This window comes from Thalassophryne amazonica, chromosome 8 (assembly GCF_902500255.1).
Source record: "Thalassophryne amazonica chromosome 8, fThaAma1.1, whole genome shotgun sequence".
Lineage (NCBI taxonomy): Eukaryota > Metazoa > Chordata > Actinopteri > Batrachoidiformes > Batrachoididae > Thalassophryne > Thalassophryne amazonica.
This window is the reverse complement of record NC_047110.1, coordinates 73,431,128-73,450,590: the sequence shown is the minus strand read 5'-3', so window position 1 is coordinate 73,450,590 and position 19,463 is coordinate 73,431,128. Positions and strand designations below refer to the sequence as shown.

General features: G+C 44.0%; 1 protein-coding gene across 6 annotated transcripts in view; it reads right to left on the bottom strand.

Annotated features, from left to right (window-relative positions):
• frmd4a (FERM domain containing 4A) overlaps nucleotides 1-19,463 on the bottom strand; it is a 241,423-nt gene that overhangs the window by 79,541 nt on the left and 142,419 nt on the right. For all 6 annotated transcript variants that reach the window (XM_034176652.1, XM_034176651.1, XM_034176650.1 and 3 more), the window contains exon 2: nucleotides 10,246-10,311. In XM_034176652.1, coding sequence (XP_034032543.1) covers nucleotides 10,246-10,311 — 66 coding nt within the window. The remainder of the gene's footprint in view (nucleotides 1-10,245; nucleotides 10,312-19,463) is intronic.

Below are 19,463 nucleotides of genomic sequence, written 5' to 3'. Positions count from 1 at the left end.
CAGCCACTCAGTCCCAAACGCACGCCACCTGGGAGGAAAACCAAAAAACAGAAACAAACCGGCAGCCAGGCCCCCCCAGCCATATAACAGTACCCCACCCTCACGGGAAGCCTCCCGGCGACCACACACACCTGGCCCAGGAGAAACACCCCCCTCCAGGGACCATGGCTGGAAACCGCGTCTGCGTTCATCCTCCAACAGACTGGTTGAACTGGCTGCATCTTTGCCCTTGTTTCTGACAGTCTCTTAGCACAGGTGTGGCCAGGAGTTCTTACACCTGTGCGGTCAGCCTTTATCCAAACATGTGTGATTAGTCATAAAACAAAACAACCAAAACACCCCCCCCTCCCCAGGGGACCGTCCCATCAAACCCCAGGGAAGGGGAGAAAGGAAAAACAACCCAAACCCAAGCCTACAAACAAAAATACTAAAACACCCCCCCCCCCCCCCCCCCCCAGAGGACCGTTCCATCAAACCCCAGGGAAGGGGAGAAAAGAAAAACAACCCAAACGTGAGCTCACAAACAAAAATGCCAAAACACCCCCCCCCCCCCAGAGGACCGTTCCATCAAACCCCAGGGAAGGGGAGAACAGAAAAACCCAAACTTGAGCTCACAAACAAAAATACCAAAACACCCACCCTCCTCCCCCCAAACGACACGTAGGGACCAACACCCCCCAGAGGGCCACCCGCCAGCTCCAGGAGTAATAACCACGGCCGAGGTCCCTCTGGGATCCAACGTCACCCACGGGGACTACCAGCGCCTCCCAGAGGACCACTCGTCAACCCCAGGAGACGCCTCCCCTCATGACCCATGGACCCAGCCCCGGCCGTCCACGGCTAGATGGACCCAACGCCCTTTCCCCCCCAGAGGACACCACAGTCAAACCCTGAGGGCGGAAACTGGGGGGGGAAAACAAAAAGACACCCCAAACCCCCCCCCCTCCCCTCCCGGGTGCAGAGGCTACCTGGGAAACGCCCAGCACAACCTAACTGCACCCCTCCAGCAATGCCGACACTACGGCACACCCGGCTGGAGTCAGAGGAGAAGAGAGGGCATAACAAAAAACAAAGAGAAAAAACAACCCATCACCCCCCAGGGGACCGTCCCATCTAACCCCGGGGGATGTGAAACAAAAAGAAATAAAAGAAAAAACAAACAGACCAACACACAGTTGTTTGGGCCCTTTTTTTTTTTTTTTTTTTTTCGTTGTCAGACAGGCTGCAGGGTCACAACCCCAGACAAATAGTGGACAACAAAAAAATAAAATCCCACACAAAAACCAACTCAAAAAACACCCACACAAAATGAACTAACACAAAACAAATCAGTGAGTTATACCGTCAAGCTCAACCAAATGGAACACACCTGTTCCTACTCAAGAGCTTGACGGTAACGTGATTCAGTCACCACAAGGGGGAGCCAGAGTGCTAAAAAATTAAAAAACCCCTTTGGCGACAGAAAAAACAAACGAGCTGCTTTTGTGTGCGCAGCTGAGTGCAACACAACCAAAATGTGCTCAACTAAATAACGCCGGAGCTGATACAACAGACGCAGTAGTTACCTTTGTCCGGGGAAACGGGGCTACGACTGTAACACAGGAAGCCCAGCGACCCGTGCTAACAGAGCTCCGCCGTGCGCGTGAACCCATTACAAACGCACTCTTGCAGCTCCCGTTTACACCTCTTATCCGGTCGGAGCGTGACGCGAAGCCGTCGCCAGTCACACTCCACCACGACCCACGGATAAGGCACAAACACAGGAACACGGCTGCAAGAGAGCACAAATCAGTATCCAGTAATGGGTCTCAAACACGCACCTTCCGGGCGGAGAGCCCCGCAACTGATCCGGATAACCACTGAACGTCTGCTGCCGCCTTCCCGGCGCGTTACCGTCTCTGCTAACGCTGGGTCCGTGATGTTTGGCCAGAGACTACTGTTATGTGTCGGACGCAGCTCGGAGAACCGACCAGCGTTTGAAGGACCCAGTATGAAATAAGCAGAGCACGGTACAAAGGCTAACTGAATTTAATACATAACAGTGATAATATAACAAAAAGGTGCGGCCTGGCGTGGTGCGCTCCCAGCAGCGCTAACGGTCCGGAGCCAGAAGCTGTTTCGGACCCAAGGACCCCGCCAACACCCCCCAGGTGGCCGCAACAACCGAGTCTGTGAAAGAAGGAACCATTATGTGAGTCCACACTCTACACACAGAACACTTAAAGGTGTACAAACAGCAAACACTTCCTGGCTTGATTACTGATCAGCTTCCCAACCTGCAGGCATGGAACCTCCCGTTCACAAAACTCCACTGCAGTGGAAGCTGATACATGACTAACAAACAGCTCAATACAATAAGGTGTGAGGGACACCACATTTACTGACTGTATAACTGTTAGTCACAAAATCTAACGTACCTCAGGAAGTGTGCTGACGAGCGTGAGACCTCACCCCCTCCTCTTTCACAGACTGTGCATCAAACCTGGACGTTCTCAGCATCCGCTGCTGATGAGATGGCTCCCGAGACGACGATCTCACCCGTCTGGTCACAAGGTCGAGTCTCTGGCAAATACACACTGTGCACTCCAGTCTTAAATGCCAACATGTTCCAATCCATCCAGATGCACTACAGCTGTGAGTCCTGACGAGTCGCAGGTGATCAGGGTGAGGTCCTGACAGCCTCAGCAACACAGCCACTCAGTCCCAAACGCACGCCACCTGGGAGGAAAACCAAAAAACAGAAACAAACCGGCAGCCAGGCCCCCCCAGCCATATAACAATCTCAGCTGATTGCCCCAAACAGCTCTCAGCTCATCGTGTTCAAGGCTTTTCGGAGCGGCATTAATTTGGCCGAGCTCTCGAGCAAAGATGACAGGTACGATTCCCAACACGGGTAAACTGTAATATCTGACAAGAACTTGTTCTGCTGGATCAGAAATTTCAGTTAAATATATCATATAGCAGATGAACACACTGATATTTGAGAAGTAAAATGAAGTTTAAAGGAGTTACAGAAAGTGTGCAGTAATTCTTTAAACAAAATTAGGCAGGTGCATAAATTTGGGCACCCCAACAGAAAAAAATACATCAACATTTAGTAGATCCTGCTTTTGCAGAAATAACAGCCTCTAAATGCTTCCTATAGCTTCCAATGATAGTCTTGATTCTGGTTGAAGGTATTTTGGACCATTCTTCTTTACAAAACATCTCAGGTTTGTTGGTTTCCGAGCATGGACAGCCCGCTTAAATTCACACCACAGATCTTCAATAATATTCAGGTCTGGGGACTGAGATGGCCATTCCAGAACGTTATACTTGTTCCTCTGCATGCATGGCCTTAGTAGATTTTGAGCAGTGTTTAGGGTTGTTGTCTTGTTGAAAGATCCAGCCCTGCCGCAACTTCAACTTTGTCACTGATTCTTGAACATTGTTTTCAAGAATCTGCTGATATTGACTGGAATCCATGTGACCCTCAACTTTAACAAGATTCCCAGTACCTGCACTGGCCACACAGCCACACAGCATGATGGAATCACCTCCAAAGTTTACTGTAGGTAACAAGTGTTTTTCTTGGAATGCTGTGTTCTTTTTCAGCCATGCATACCGCCCCTTGTTATGTCCAAAAATCTCAATTTTAGTTTCATTAGTCCACAGCACCTTATTCCAAAATGAAGCTGGCTTGCCCAAATGTGCTTTCGCATACCTCAAGTGACTGTTTGTGGCACGTACGCAGAAGGCTTCCTCTGCATTACTCTCTCATCCAGCATCTCCTTGTACAAAGTGCACTGTATAGTTGAACGATGCACAGAGACACTATCTGCAGCAAGATCATGTTGTAGGTCTTTCGAGCAAGTTTGTGGGTTGACTATGACTGTTCTCACCATCCTTCGCTTCAGCTTATGAGATTTTTCTTGGCCTGCCACTTCAGGCCTTAACTAGTACTGTGCCTGTGGTCTTCCATTTCCACACTATGTTCCTCACAGTGTAAATTGACAGCTGAAATCTCTGAAATAGCTTTTTATATCCTTCCCCTAAACCTTGATGTTGAACAATCCTTCTTTTCAGGTCATTTGAGAGTTGTTTAGAGGCTCCCATGTTGCCACGCATTAGAAAAGTTGCTAAGAGGAGAAACATTTGCAAATGGCCACCTTAAATACCCTTTCTCATGATTGGATTCACCTGTGTAAGGAGGTCATGGGTCAATGAGCGTACCAAACCAATTTTGTGTTCCAATAATTAGTGCTACATGTATTCAAATCATTAAAATGACAAGGGTGCCCAAATTTATGCACCTGCCTAATTTTGTTTCAATAATTATTGCACACTTTCTTAAATACTGTAAACTTCATTTCACTTGTCAAATATCAGTGTTCATTTGCTATATGATACATTTAACTGAAATTTCTGATCCAGACAACCAATGATTTATAAAGTAAAATCATGAAAATTATCAGGGGTGCCCAAACTTTTGCATTCAACTGTATATCAGAAGAACTCATTCTGCTAACTTAGACAACCTTATAGCACTAATAGACATTTATCCTGTCTCTTCTCAGCAGTACAGGTAATTAAGAGCAGAACAATTGCAGGGAGGTGCGAGTAAGCCATAGACAAGCTAAAGCATACCCAAGATAATTGACACAACACACACTAGTTCACTCGACTGGCTGGCAGAAAGTCGTGGCTGAAAGTCTTAAAACTGATGTGGCTCTTGGCATCTTCGGATGATGATTCAAGTTTATAGGATGATGCGTTTATAGGATGATGAGCACTTAGCACACATATAACTCGCCAAGCTTTTTAAAATCCTAAAATAACCCTTGGGAAGGACCTAACATAAAAATCGGCACATCAGAAAACAACATGGAAGAATATCATCTGGAGACACCACACATTTAAGACTCCATTCAGTGTTCTTTAACCCACACTTAGGGAGTGATAACTACGTGGCAGGTATATATTTTCACTCAGTTGTGTATTTGGTGGTTAACTTCCATCTTTATGACCCGGTCAATAGGTACGCTGGCCTCCTAGCCCAGCTACCGACCAATGAGCCGCTGCTCTGTAAACAAACCACACCGGACACGCCATCAAAGGCGAGAGAGGAAAAGGAAAATTTTCAACGGCACATGTGGGATCAAACAGCTGGCCAGTGTTACAAGTCATTCACAGATGGAAGATTTAACTGCTCAGCGGCTAGCTGGCTTAGCTGACAGGAACCTTACAGACCCTCAACAGGACAGGCAGATTGCCCTGTAGATTGGGGAGCTCTCTGAAAATACGCAACTGCTTTGGAGTTATAACAATTATTTTAAAACAACGTTTTTCCCCATGTGTGGAGAAGTTGACTGACTCGGCTACTTAGTGCGGCAGAAAACTAAAAATAACATTCAAATTCTTTGTGGTCTCACTAACTACTGAGCGGCCCACAGAACATCCGCTCAGTGTGGAGAGGAGAGGACGGCGAGGATGGGGGTAGAAGTCCAACAGTTGATTTACATTAAACAGATGAGCTGAGAACACCTGCTCTCCCGGCTTTTCTTTCATGCCTTCTCCATCCTTCACCCCCTTGACAGTTCCCCTGCCAAAACTTAAAAGCAGCGCACGCATCACACGGTGACGCATTCTTACTCAGTACAAGGTTTTGTGAAAACAATCACCTCCAGCAAAACAAGTGGATATAAATGTGACCAATCTCCATCTTGGCAGCCATCCGTTTCTTGTTTATTTCCTTCACGTCCTCGTCTCGTCTGCTTCCTCAGTGGGGAAGAGGCTGAATGACACGAAGATGGGATGGATGATTGACAGCAGAGGAGATACCGAGCGGTTGCTGCTGTATTTGGAGACTGCAAGGAATGTAAAAGCCATGAAAAGGTACAATGAAGCATGAGAAGAAGTTTTGAGGACCTGAGCAAAGACGTTATTCAAAGAATAGAAAATCAGAGGTGGAGAGAAAAAAAAATAAAAAATAAAAAAGCACAAAGAGCTATTTGAAATTGAATTTTGGTGCAGGCAGAGTAAAATGGAAAAGTCATATATCCTCTATTCCTTCACTTTCTATCCTTCAATTTCTCCTCTTGATTGTCATCCCTTTGCTGTCATTTCTGACTCTTTTCAGACTACTGCTCTCATCTGATTTTTACCTCTCCATATCCTGAGTTTCTTCACCAGTCTTTCTGTTTTCCACTTGCTCCAATTCTGTCTTTTGTGGACACGTTCTTTCGTCTTTTTCTGTTTACAGTTGAATCAGGTAATTCTCAAATCTGCTGGGAGGTGAGAGAGCTTCAGAAGGAAGTAGCATTTTCAATTCATCTGGCCAAATACAAAAGTCTTCTCAACAAGTAATGAAGAAAAGTGAAGAAAGAAAAGTGCCATGAACAAAAACATGACATTTATTTTTGAAAAGTGGTGCTACTGCGTCAAGCAACAACAAGCAACATGAATTTAATATGCACATTATTTATTCATAATGCAAACGCCGCATTAGCCAGCAGAAGCTAATGAGCTAATTAATGTTATTGTATGTGGCACAAAGAAAAATAAACTGCTTCTTGTCTCCACTGACTAGATAAAATGTCAATGCGTGCATGTTTACCTTAACTAAATGTAAACAAAAAAATGACTACATTTTTAGAACATTATAGTTAGCCTGACCACAGCCTAGGCATCCTCCTCCTCATCCAGCCGTCTCCAAAAAAGTGCAAACATGGCAAGTGCCAAGTAATACGATAGTTATTCACTATCTTTAATCAAGAGCCTGGTCTTTCAGTGTGACAGCATGATTTATTAATTTCTCTAAACCAGCATGTCTTACTCATTCAGACGTTTTTATTTTTCTTTCACATTGGTTGGCATGCAGCTTAATGCATTAATGCCACCTCCTGATCCACAGTGTGAATCATTCAGTACCTCATTCAAATCAGTATACAGGAGCAGCTTGTCAAGCTTGTAGAAAATAATGCAGTATTTATTTATTTATTTTTTTACATATAAGTCACTTTGAAATATAAGTCATAGGACTAGCCAAACAAGTAAAGAAAAGCACAACTTATAGTCCAGAAAACATGGTAAATACTTTTTACATGCTAGAACATGAAGTATAAGTACAGGCACGACCCTGAAAACACATCAAATATGCACTTCACTCCTGTAAAGCATGGGTTCCAATGCTTTTTAAGCCCACGGACCAATCAGCGGTAGAATGGGGGTCAGTAGTGGGATTGGGGTGGATGGGTAGATCGGAGTAAAGGGTCATTCTTCTGCCCCTGGGGTTAGAGCTATGTGTGTGTCTCATTCCTAAATGATCTGATGGGTCCCAACAGTTGATCATATTAGCCACAGGAGGGCATGGAGTGGCAGGCCAAGAAAAGCATGGTGTTATATGGTGTTATAAGGCTGAAAAGCCTTCAGTTAATTCAAAATGCTGCAGCTAGAGTACTAACAGGGACTAGAAGGAGAGAGCATATCTCACCCATATTGGCCTCTCTTCATTGGCTTCCTGTTAATTCTAGTATAGAATTTAAAATTCTTCTTCTTACTTATAAGGTTTTGAATAATCAGGTCCCATCTTATCTTAGGGACCTCATAGTACCATATCACCCCAATAGAGCGCTTCGCTCTCAGACTGCAGGCTTACTTGTAGTTCCTAGGGTTTGTAAGAGTAGAATGGGAGGCAGAGCCTTCAGCTTTCAGGCTCCTCTCCTGTGGAACCAGCTCCCAATTCAGATCAGGGAGACAGACACCCTCTCTACTTTTAAGATTAGGCTTAAAACTTTCCTTTTTGCTAAAGCTTATAGTTAGGGCTGGATCAGGTGACCCTGAACCATCCCTTAGTTATGCTGCTATAGACTTAGACTGCTGGGGGGTTCCCATGATGCACGGAGTGTTTCTTTCTCTTTTTGCTCTGTATGCACCACTCTGCATTTAATCATTAGTGATTGATCTCTGCTCCCCTCCACAGCATGTCTTTTTCCTGGTTCTCTCCCTCAGCCCCAACCAGTCCCAGCAGAAGACTGCCCCTCCCTGAGCCTGGTTCTGCTGGAGGTTTCTTCCTATTAAGAGGTAGTTTTTCCTTCCCACTGTTGCCAAGTGCTTGCTCACAGGGGGTCGTTTTGACCGTTGGGGTTTTTCCGTAATTATTGTGTGGCCTTGCCTTACAATATAAAGCGCCTTGGGGCAACTGTTTGTTGTGATTTGGCGCTATATAAATAAAATTGATATGAATTGATTTGATTTATATTTTGATTAAATATTGTTAGAGAAAACACTGTGAGGAGAAGCTGCATAGTAATAATCAAGAATTTGGTGAAGGCCCACATCTCTAAAAATACATGGAACCAAGATGCGTAATTAACCGACATCATGAAGCTACTACAAAAGCACAAATGCTCCAGCTATGGATGCCAGATGTAGAAGTCCTATACAGGCCTTCAGGCCAAATGGTGCTGTTGCTTATCCCCAGAATTTACAGCAATAAGGAGATGAGCATCTATAACTCCCCCTGGAAGGAAGCAAGTCCTATATAAACCCTGATGCCCATTGGCACTGATGCTTATCTCTGGATTCCGTAACTTCAAGTCAATAGGTCTATGAACTCCCTGGTCCCCCCGGATGCCAGTCCAATGCAGGCTACTTCCCCAGCTGTGACTGGTATCCATTTACAGCTGGGTGGTCAGAGACTGTGTAGATTGTTTTGTCCAAGGACACAGACAGGCAGCATGAGCGGGATTCAAACCCAGGTCTACATATTGGTAGACTCACTCCTTATCCACTGAGCTACCTGCTCTACCTTTTACTGGAAGGGATGCCAGTTTATTGTAGGGTACTTCCTCATCCAAGGCCTTTGAACATTTACACCTGGATAGACCAACACAATGCAAAGGAAGTATCTTGTCCAAGGGCATAGACAGGTAGCACGAATGGGAATGGAATCCAGGTTAACATATTGAAAGCACAACCACATATCCAACTGATCTACCTGCTGTAAAGATGAGCGCAATACATTTTTACATAAGGTGGATATCTTGGAAAAACACTGAACTGAAAGAAAAAACCCATCTGAAGTGTCAGACCAATGTGTACATCCATTTAGATATTAAAGTTATCTCAATATGATCACAAGCTCTTTGCTGTCAAAGACACACAAACAAAGAAATAACATTATATTACATGTACATTAGGGTCATCCCCCTTGAAAAAGGCAACGTCTATCTATATGGAGAAGGTCCCCAAGTTTCGGACTGTGGCTGCCCACTGCTCCTGTATCGGTGTCTAATTGTAATGAGGATAGGTTAAATGCAAAGGATACATTTTGTTGTATGTACAACAACAATAAAGGCTCTTGTTTTTCTTGTTCCATAAGCTCAACAAAAACACCCTATAGAAAAGTGTTTTTCTCTGAAAAAAACAATACAAAATATTTTTGGTTTCATCTTCAGCACATTAATATATTGCTTTGGTATTTTATTTTATTTTTTATTTGTACATATGTTTGTTTGTTTTTGCATTCAGCTTGCCCTGGTTGCCACAAGGGATCCAGTAAAGAGCTGTGTGACGATTTGGCACACGTTTTACACTATACACCTGAAGCAGGACCTGCTCTGCTAAACTTCTGAGACCTGATGGAATCGGGTGTGGAAGGGCTGCAGATGATGCTACTTATGAATAGGCTTCCAAAAACACTGCTTCGAAAACATACAACACTTCAATATTGAAATGCCAGACATGATCTACCTCTGAGAAATCTTATTTGCTCAAAAAAGCAAAGGAAGGAAGCTGTGGGTGCCGTTGCCTGACTGCAGACAGGCCTACCAAAAGTAAAAATCACTGAGTGCGCATGGCTGTGGTACAGGAGGGCATTGTGCCATTTTTGCAAGATGACATGAAAGGACAACAGAATGATAGTCGAACAGACAAACAGGTGCTGTTTGTTGGAAAGCCTCATTACAGGGGTAGTCTATTAGAGAAGGAGGGATGAAGGATGAAAAATGTGCAGTGAAGCACAAGTTGATACCAAGAGGAAGCAAGAGTTTCCATCAAGGACTGAGCTGTGTGTCTCAATGTGTAGTTTTGGGGTGAGGTCAACAGCATATATGAACAAAGTCACCAACTAACTATCCAGATTTCTCTTGGTCAGCAGTGATTCCCAAATATGCTAGACAAGGTTTGGCCTTTAATTTACGGAAATGTGAGTCTGCAAAGAGTGAAGAAAGTAACACACAACAAAAAAGACAAACCCATACTCACCTGAACAAGGAGTTCCAGTTTTCTTTCATCCAGGAGATGGACCTGACATCGTCTTCCCTCTGTCATCTGTGAAGCAAAGAACACGAGACTAGAGGTGTTTCTTAAAAGGTTATATACACACTGATTAAAGTCATATTCCCATCAGCCCTTCATATATGATGGGGTACACTTTCACTTGAATCAAATGCTCTTTATCGGGGGGGCAAGCTGCAGACTCTGGTGCTGAAAAATGAAGCCAACACTGCTCAAACAAGGAGGCTCTTTCCATAAAGCCCCATATTAAAAAGTCAAATGGGTTGCTTGTATCTTTCGGCAAATCTGGAAATGCTAGCTGCTGACTTATTTTGCATTCTTAGTGATGCAATTTACTGGACACCAAAAAGGCTAATAATGCCATGGCAGGGTTAGCAAACCAAAGCAAACAGCATATATATATATATATATATATATATATATATATATATATATATATATATATATATATATATATATATATATATATATATATATATATATATATATATATATTTTTTTTTTTTTTTTTTCCTTTTTCCTATAAGCAGACTTAACTACAAGTTAAGTCAAGTCTGGGAGCATGCTTTGGTGCTAAAATAACCATATAGCTGCTGCAGCCAGGTGAAACGTGAGCGTCCACTTGGTCTTCTCCAGCTAGTGTCTTCAATATTCAGACACATGCATGATGGATCATGCAGAGAGAAACGGACCACATGGCCAAAAAGTCACAGCTGACGCTCCCTCACAAAACGCAAGTGATGCTCCTCATCCTAGTCTCTCTTAGTAACAGCCCCTTTGAGTCATTCCAGTGGTACCCAAGGATCCTTCTGAGACACCTAGTACCAAAGACATTCAGTGGTCTCCTTAGGTCACTAGTTAGCACCCCAGTCTCATAACCATACAGCAAGACAGCACCAGGACCCTAAAGACTTGGACTTTTTTTCCACCTGTAAAGATATCAGCTTCATCAAACACCTCTGTCCAGTGACCTTCTGAGTCCACAAGCTCTTCCCGGGCGCTTAACTTCAAAATGTTTTAAAGTTGAGATTGTAATGAGAAATTTCGATTCCTTGTATGTCTAGTACATGTGAAAAATTGACAATAAAGCTGACTTTGACTTTGGCTTTGAGAAAGGCCAATACACATCAAGTTGGCTAAAATAAAGCTACTCTCACATCTGGTCAAGTTTGGTGCCTTTTTACACTGTAATGGGCCAACTTACAATTGATTTCCCCACACAGCTGTCACCTGTCCAGGTCAACAAAAGCCTATTTCTACGGGAACTCTACTGGCAGTATCCTCGGCCCAACCTGCACTCAACTCGGGCAAGCCTATTACTTGGTGTTACATCAGACAAATTTGACTGAACACTCCGTACTCAACTTTGGATAGCACAGAGCAAGGCTTTCCTCAATATGAAAATTGTGCATCAAGTTCTGCCGACCCTACATCCAGCCACTAAGTCAAGCCAAGGCAGACAGGAATCTGAGCGAGTAGCCAAAGATTTTGTTCAAAACCGCCATGAGTTTAACCAATCTTTGCAGGACCTCCACTCATTCCAAACCATTCACAGTCCATGCAGAGTCGCCACTCTGGAAAACTGGGCACTAAACTCAACCAGGAGAGATGCTTAACTAACACAATGAACCAATACATTGTCCTGTGGCATTCTCTTTTCCCAGGCATAGCTCACATTCCAGCGTGAACAGGAAGTCCGTTATCCGCTGATAGACTACACTGACCGTGATGAATGAATGAAGCTGCCTGTCTTCAGTGTACATCGGAGTGTTTGTCTCAATTGCTGTCACAATATTTGCACAATGGACCAGTGAGGAACTGATAATATCAATCTGCAAAGTTCATGCGTAAACACATACGCAGGTGCAACGATGAAAACAGTCTACTGTGGCGAACATCCATCACATGCACACAACTTCGGGCAAACGTTTTCCCATGGCAGGCAAAACCATTTCCGAAGCTGTCAGAATGTTTGGAACTATGCTAGAAAATCCAAACGAATGCATAACTACAGCTTTAAACCACACTGGGGAAATAAAGTCTGTTATTTCGACATGCAGGTACAAACTGTGTTGGAGTGCTGAAAGTGTTGGTGCCTGAGTGTTTGTCTGTGCAGCTGGGATTTTCAGCACGTGCAAGTTCCTCTAGAATGTTGCAGGAAGCAGGGACCCTGAGGAACACAAACACCCTCTTGCTCCTCCTACGCTTCCTCCCTCACATCTGGGATACTGGGTGGATGGGACAAGGGGGTGGGGGGGGGGGGGGTGCTGGAGGAGAAAGCAAAGTAAGGACAGTGATGTCTTCACTGTCAAACAGTCAGTGTCCCTCCACAACACTGGCACCAAAAAAACACAAGCAGAACCGGTTTGTATTGCTGAAGGATCGTATTGGCCACCTGAGGCTGTTGCAACTTGGTCGGGATGTTTCCACAACAGTGTTCGACATGAACCTACTTTCTCACCTATAAAGTCGAATTGTGTTGGGGCTGGCAACACAGAGGTGAGAGTTTAGCAGTGTGCTGAAAAAATGAAGGGTTGCGTTTACCCGCCCACTCACCACTGAGCTCATGTTGTTTGGGGCTTTAGATTGAGTGCACCTGTGCACACAGCAACACACACCCATGCATTTTTCAGTCTTGTCCTTTGTCTCCCACCACCGCTTTGTCACCAGGTTGCATTACCTTTGAAAAACGTTCCGTGTTTACACTGTATATTGTGGTTTTAATTGCGTTCAAGAATACTGAGGAGTGCCGCAGAGATCACGTGTTATTAGCAACTACTGAGATATTGCAGCCAGTGTATAAAAGGTAAATTAAGGATTGGCAATGCCCTCAAATTTAACATGAACCTTCCGTCTTGATTATTAAAACTGAAGAAAAATCAAGGTCTCACTGGTTCTTTGCTGAGGCAAGTAGGAAAAATACCCCACACTGAGTAGTACTCAGCGCACATATCTTAGAGAGGAAAGTGGTAGGGCTACCAATACGCAGACCTTGGTTTGATTCCCAGTTATGCTACATCTACTCATGACCTTGGATAAGAATCTGCATTCACTCAGGTCACCCAGCTGTAAAAGGGTAATGGCCTGTGTTGGACATGCATCCTGGGAATAAATACCAACACCAATGGGCCTCAGAACCTATAGCAGTGACTGACTGGGTAACAGGTCCACTTGTGGGTTAATAACCTGGCTGTACAGAGCTAGATCTGAGGGCCTACTCAGTGGATTTCCTTTATATTTGATACAATGTTACCACCAATTCCTGGCCTGATGCCTCTCATATCAGAATTTAGCAGTCTGCCAATCCTATGGATATGAATCTATTAAAAATGTTGAGGTCTATGACCAAGATCTGAGCAAGCATTTGGTAGATTTCCTTGATATCTGACAGGATTTTAGGATCTACCCCTGCTGTTTTTGGCATCATAATATACACTCAACAAAAATATAAACGCAACACTTTTGGTTTTGCTCCCATTTTGTATGAGATGAACTCAAAGATCTAAAACCTTTTCCACATACACAATATCACCATTTCCCTCAAATATTGTTCACAAACCAGTCTAAATCTGTGATAGTGAGCACTTCTCCTTTGCTGAGATAATCCATCCCACCTCACAGGTGTGCCATATCAAGATGCTGATTAGACACCATGATTAGTGCACAGGTGTGCCTTAGACTGTCCACAATAAAAGTCCACTCTGAAAGGTGCAGTTTTGTTTTATTGGGGGGGGGGGGGGGATACCAGTCAGTATCTGGTGTGACCACCATTTGCCTCATGCAGTGCAACACATCTCCTTCGCATAGAGTTGATCAGGTTGTCAATTGTGGCCTGTGGAATGTTGGTCCACTCCTCTTCAATGGCTGTGCGAAGTTGCTGGATATTGGCAGGAACTGGTACACGCTGTCATATACGCCGGTCCAGAGCATCCCAAACATGCTCAATGGGTGACATGTCCGGTGAGTATGCCGGCCATGCAAGAACTAGGACATTTTCAGCTTCCAAGAACTGTGTACAGATCCTTGCAACATGGGGCCGTGCATTATCCTGCTGCAACATGAGGTGATGTTCTTGGATGTATGGCACAACAATGGGCCTCAGGATCTCGTCACGGTATCTCTGTCCATTCAAAATGCCATCAATAAAATGCACCTGTGTTCTTCGTCCATAACAGACGCCTGCCCATACCATAACCCCACCGCCACCATGGGCCACTCACCCACACGATGCCACACACGCTGTCTGCCATCTGCCCTGAACAGTGTGAACCGGGATTCATCCATGAAGAGAACACCTCTCCAACGTGCAAAACGCCAGCGAATGTGAGCATTTGCCCACTCAAGTCGGTTACGACGACGAACTGGAGTCAGGTCGAGACCCCGATGAGGACGACGAGCATGCAGATGAGCTTCCCTGAGATGGTTTCTGACAGTTTGTGCAGAAATTCTTTGGTTATGCAAACCGATTGTTTCAGCAGCTGTCCGAGTGGCTGGTCTCAGACGATCTTGGAGGTGAACATGCTGGATGTGGAGGTCCTGGGCTGGTGTGGTTACACGTGGTCTGCGGTTGTGAGGCTGGTTGGATGTACTGCCAAATTCTCTGAAACGCCTTTGGAGATGGCTTATGGTAGAGAAATGAACATTCAATACATGAGCAACAGCTCTGGTTGACATTCCTGCTGTCAGCATGCCAACTGCACACTCCCTCAAATCTTGCAACATCTGTGGCATTGTGCTGTGTGATAAAACTGCACCTTTCAGAGTGGCCTTTTATTGTGGGCAGTCTAAGGCACACCTGTGCACTAATCATGGTGTCTAATTAGCATCTTGGTATGGCACACCTGTGAGGTGGGATGGATTATCTCAGCAAAGGAGAAGTGCTCACTATCACAGATTTAGACTGGTTTGTGAACAATATTTGAGGGAAATGGTGATATTGTGTATGTGGAAAAAGTTTTAGATCTTTGAGTTCATCTCATACGAAATGGGAGCAAAACCAAAAGTGTTGCGTTTATATTTTTGTTGAGTGTAAGTGGACAATTGACAGTCTAAGGCTATAAAACTTTCCAGACCGATGTGACATTTACTGTTACAAGACTGTAGCTCAGTGGATATTGCTGCTCATTCATTCATTTTCTGCTGCTTATCCAAGTACGGATTGTGGTGGCAGTAGAGCAAACCATCTGCTCAACCATCAGGGTCACATGATCAAATCCTAATTGCTCCTGCCTATGTGTCACTGAGCTAGACTCCCAACACCAAATTGCTCCTTCACACTCATAAAGCAACATCTTTCGCTGCTGTGCTGGGGCACATCATCAATGATGTTACCTGGGGTCATTAGGTATTTTGCGTCTTTCAAACATCATACACCCTCACCCAGGCGACCCGACCAGGGTTGATCACACTCCAGCCTGTGCCCCGCCCAGTGGCACAGTCTCGCTAATCCGCTAACTGCTAATTATCAAAGCTAACGTTTTCATTAGGGGATTAGCTTTCTAGATAACTTTGAAAACCATCAGCGGACCAATTAGCTTCGGATAAATTTAGTTCCGATAATTTTTAGACTTTAACATATTTTTCCGGGCATAGTGAATAAGCTTAACAGTTAAACACATTTGTTGTAAAGTCTGAAATCAAAGATTTTAGTGCCTGTGTGTTACATGTTTTGTAGCAGACAGACAGCCATGAATGGTAGAGCTCTATCCTCTGCAGGCAGAAGACAACTGACTACCAGAGAGAAAGGAAGAGGGAGGAGGGAAAAAGATAATTTCTCTTCACACCATACAGACCTGCTGTTCATTTCACTGGTGTCTTGCACAGACAGACAGTTTTGGCTTATGGCTATAATTTTAAACAAACTAATTCCGGACAAGTTATTAAAATTAACATCACATCAAAAGTGAAAATATCAGCTATGTTTTAGTTTGTTTAAAATTATAACCTTAAGTCAAAACTGTTTGCCTGTGCAAGACTCCAGTGAAATGACTGGCAGGTCTGTATGGTGTGAAGAGAAATGATCTTTTTTTTCTCTGTTTCTCTCCTTTCTCTCTGATCACAGGTCTCTTTTGCTGACAGAAGGCTGATAAGACAGAAGCGCTAACTCGTTGTTGTGTCAGTAGCTGCCAGTGTGCTGAAGTCAATACTGAAAGTTATCGGTTTAGCTTTTATCTGTAACTTCCGCTAAATTTTATAAGGATTTATCGTTTAGCTTTATAAAAGTTAACTTTTCATTTAGTGGATTAATGGTTATCGAAGCTATCTTTTTGGTTAGCTGTGCCCACCACCGGCCCCGACAGCAAACTACAGATCTACTCTCTTCAACCAGAGCCATCAGCATGATTTCTCTACTGCATCTGTGGTGGTTAAAATGACTCTTCTTCACCTCTCTCCCATAATTCCAAGGGCAATATATGCTTTGCAAAGGGACTGACCAACAACGCCCTGGCATCCAACCTCCACTTGCCAACATTGAGCTTTCCAACCTTTGCTCGTGCAGTTCTTTAGTTTCTCATACTTGATTCTTTACCTGGATATGGTGTTCAAAACAGAATAAACAGCCCAGGGGTTCTAGATAGCAACCACCCAGGCAGGCAATCAAAATATTCAACCTACATGAACCACAAAAGCAAAGTGGACTACAATGCCACTGATAGTTCTGCCACTGAAGTGCACTTTTTGGACTATGCTGAAATCAAAGAAAGCATTAAAGATGGATTCCAAGGCACCACCACAAACTCGGTCAGACCTACACTGTGTGAAACAAAACTAACAGCCACCGATGTTGCTTAAGAAATTGGCTACCTCATCCACAATTGATGCAACTATCCCAGTGCTCACCAGCAAAGGTGCATTTCCATGAAGTTTTTACATGGATTGCAGCATCGCCCAGCAACTGTGCATCAAAACATGCAATTATAGTTGCCAGATTGATTGGTTGAGGTACCTAATGTGGGGATATGAATCAGGTCTGACTCAGTTAATTGGCTATACAGTACACTGATGGATAATTGGAGATGTACTGCTGAGTTTCTATTGACTAGACAAATGCGATTGTTGTCATCAACAATGTTCCACATTCAGGTGATGATTCACCATCATGTGATATTTCAGCCCAATTTTACCTTAGACAACAGGTGTGATTGAACATTCTATGTGCACTGAGTTTGTTATTGCTTTTCCTGATTCTGCTACTTCTTGTACAGAATGTGTTACCGCTGCTGGTATATGACCGCCAGACTCTCATCAACATTCACGTTTCTGTGGAAAACCTGGCTATCCTTGGCTCTGGCAGACAGTCAAAGACACCTCCACCACCGCCTTTCTTGGCGTCTGTACTTGATTACCAACACTGGCCACTCTGTGCGTTACCTCTGAGTCATCTCCACAGAAGACATGGGAAGAGAGGCTTCTTCCTTCACAGATGTTCCTGGACATTTATTGGCCGGATTCTTCACACCGTATGACTGCTACAACGTGTGGTGTTCCTTGGCATTAAGCTATCAGTAGGTCTGGCTGGCTGTCCAGCCTGTGAGGATCTACAGATGGGGCTCCACGCACTCAGTCGTGTCTCCCAGCAGACTGACGTATGCTCAGTTCGTTTGACGCTCATAAGCACCAGATCACTTACAAGACTTTCACCCTGAATGATGTTTTCTCCTCTCATGCTCTGGACTTTCTCCTGTTAATGGAGACCTGCCTGAAAACAGGTGAAAATAACACCTTTTCGGAGCTCTTCCCGCACGGCTGTTCATTTCTCAGCTCCCTGCGAGCATCAGGACGAGGTCGGTGGTCTGACGCTGTCTTCAAGGAGAACTTTAAATTATATACATATAATTACTCCACTTTTGAACTCCAGTTGTTTGTGGTGGAGTTTGCCTGCCCTGTGCTGTTGTTTATTGCCCACCAAAATTTAATAAGGATTTTATTCAAGAGTTCTCTTGAGTTTTTGGCAGATTTTATCCCAAAATATGACAAACTCTTGGTCTGCTGTGATTTTAATATTCATGTTTGTTGTCCGTCTAATCAGCTGTCTGATGATTTTAAAAGCCTTTTGAACTCTTTTGGACAAGCACATCATCTTGGACACACTTTGGACCTGGTTATTGCTCATGGGCTCTCCGTTCTTCTTCATGACATATCAGACATTGCTTTTTCAGATCACTTCACTATTATTTTTGAATTTACTGCTCCTCCATCTACTGGTAAGCCACTTGTTCCTGCCTCTTCCTGCTACTTGGTCACCTCCTCGATGGTGGGGGAATTTGCTGCTGCCTTCATGGACTCTCAGTTTTATGCCATGAATGGACTGGTTTCTCCATTACTCCCAGAAAATATACTCTCTTCTTTCCAATAAACATGCTCAGCGATTCTGGACTCTATTGCCCCTTTTCACTGCAGATTCACAAAATTAAGATCTGACCCCTGGGTAAATGCCATGACCCAAGCCCTCAGGCAACACAACAGGCAGGTGGAAAGAAGGTAGAAAAAGGACAAACTACAGGTGTCTCTGGGTATTCTGAGGGACAGTCTGACTGACTACCAAAAGGTTGTGAAGCAGACAAAAGCTCAATATCTGTCTCGCATTATTTCCAGCAGTTGTCATCGTCCGAGTGTTTTTTTTTTCAGATTATAAACTCAGTTATAAACCCACGTACCTGTTTTGATGGATGCTATAACCACGACCTGTGAGCAGTTTCTCATTGACAGAGTCTCATCAGTCAGAGAGAATGCTGATCACAAATGTAATGTTGAACTGTCTGTTACTCATGCACAATCTGCTGTGCTCGAGCAGTTTCAGCCCATCTCTCTTTCATCCCTTAGTGAGGTAGTGAAACACACAAAACCTATAAAAGAAAGAAAAATGTCTGCACACTTAAATCCTGAAGATGCCAATATTTCATGATTGTGTTTTTAATTATGTGGGATTTTGGAGTAAAAGTAGTAATGCAAGAAACTGAAAACTTTTTATCTTTTTTGACACTTTTTTCCAAAAGGTGTGGCCGTGGTGTGGATAGGGCAATGTTATATGCCTCCTCCACAGTCTTCATGGGGTAACCCCTGGCCAAGAATCTTTGTATCATTTCTAATGCATTCTCCTCATATTCTTCAGTAGAGTGACAGATCCATCTAAGTCTATAAAACTGGCTCTTGAGCAGTCCATTTTTTAGAGCCCTGGGATGTGA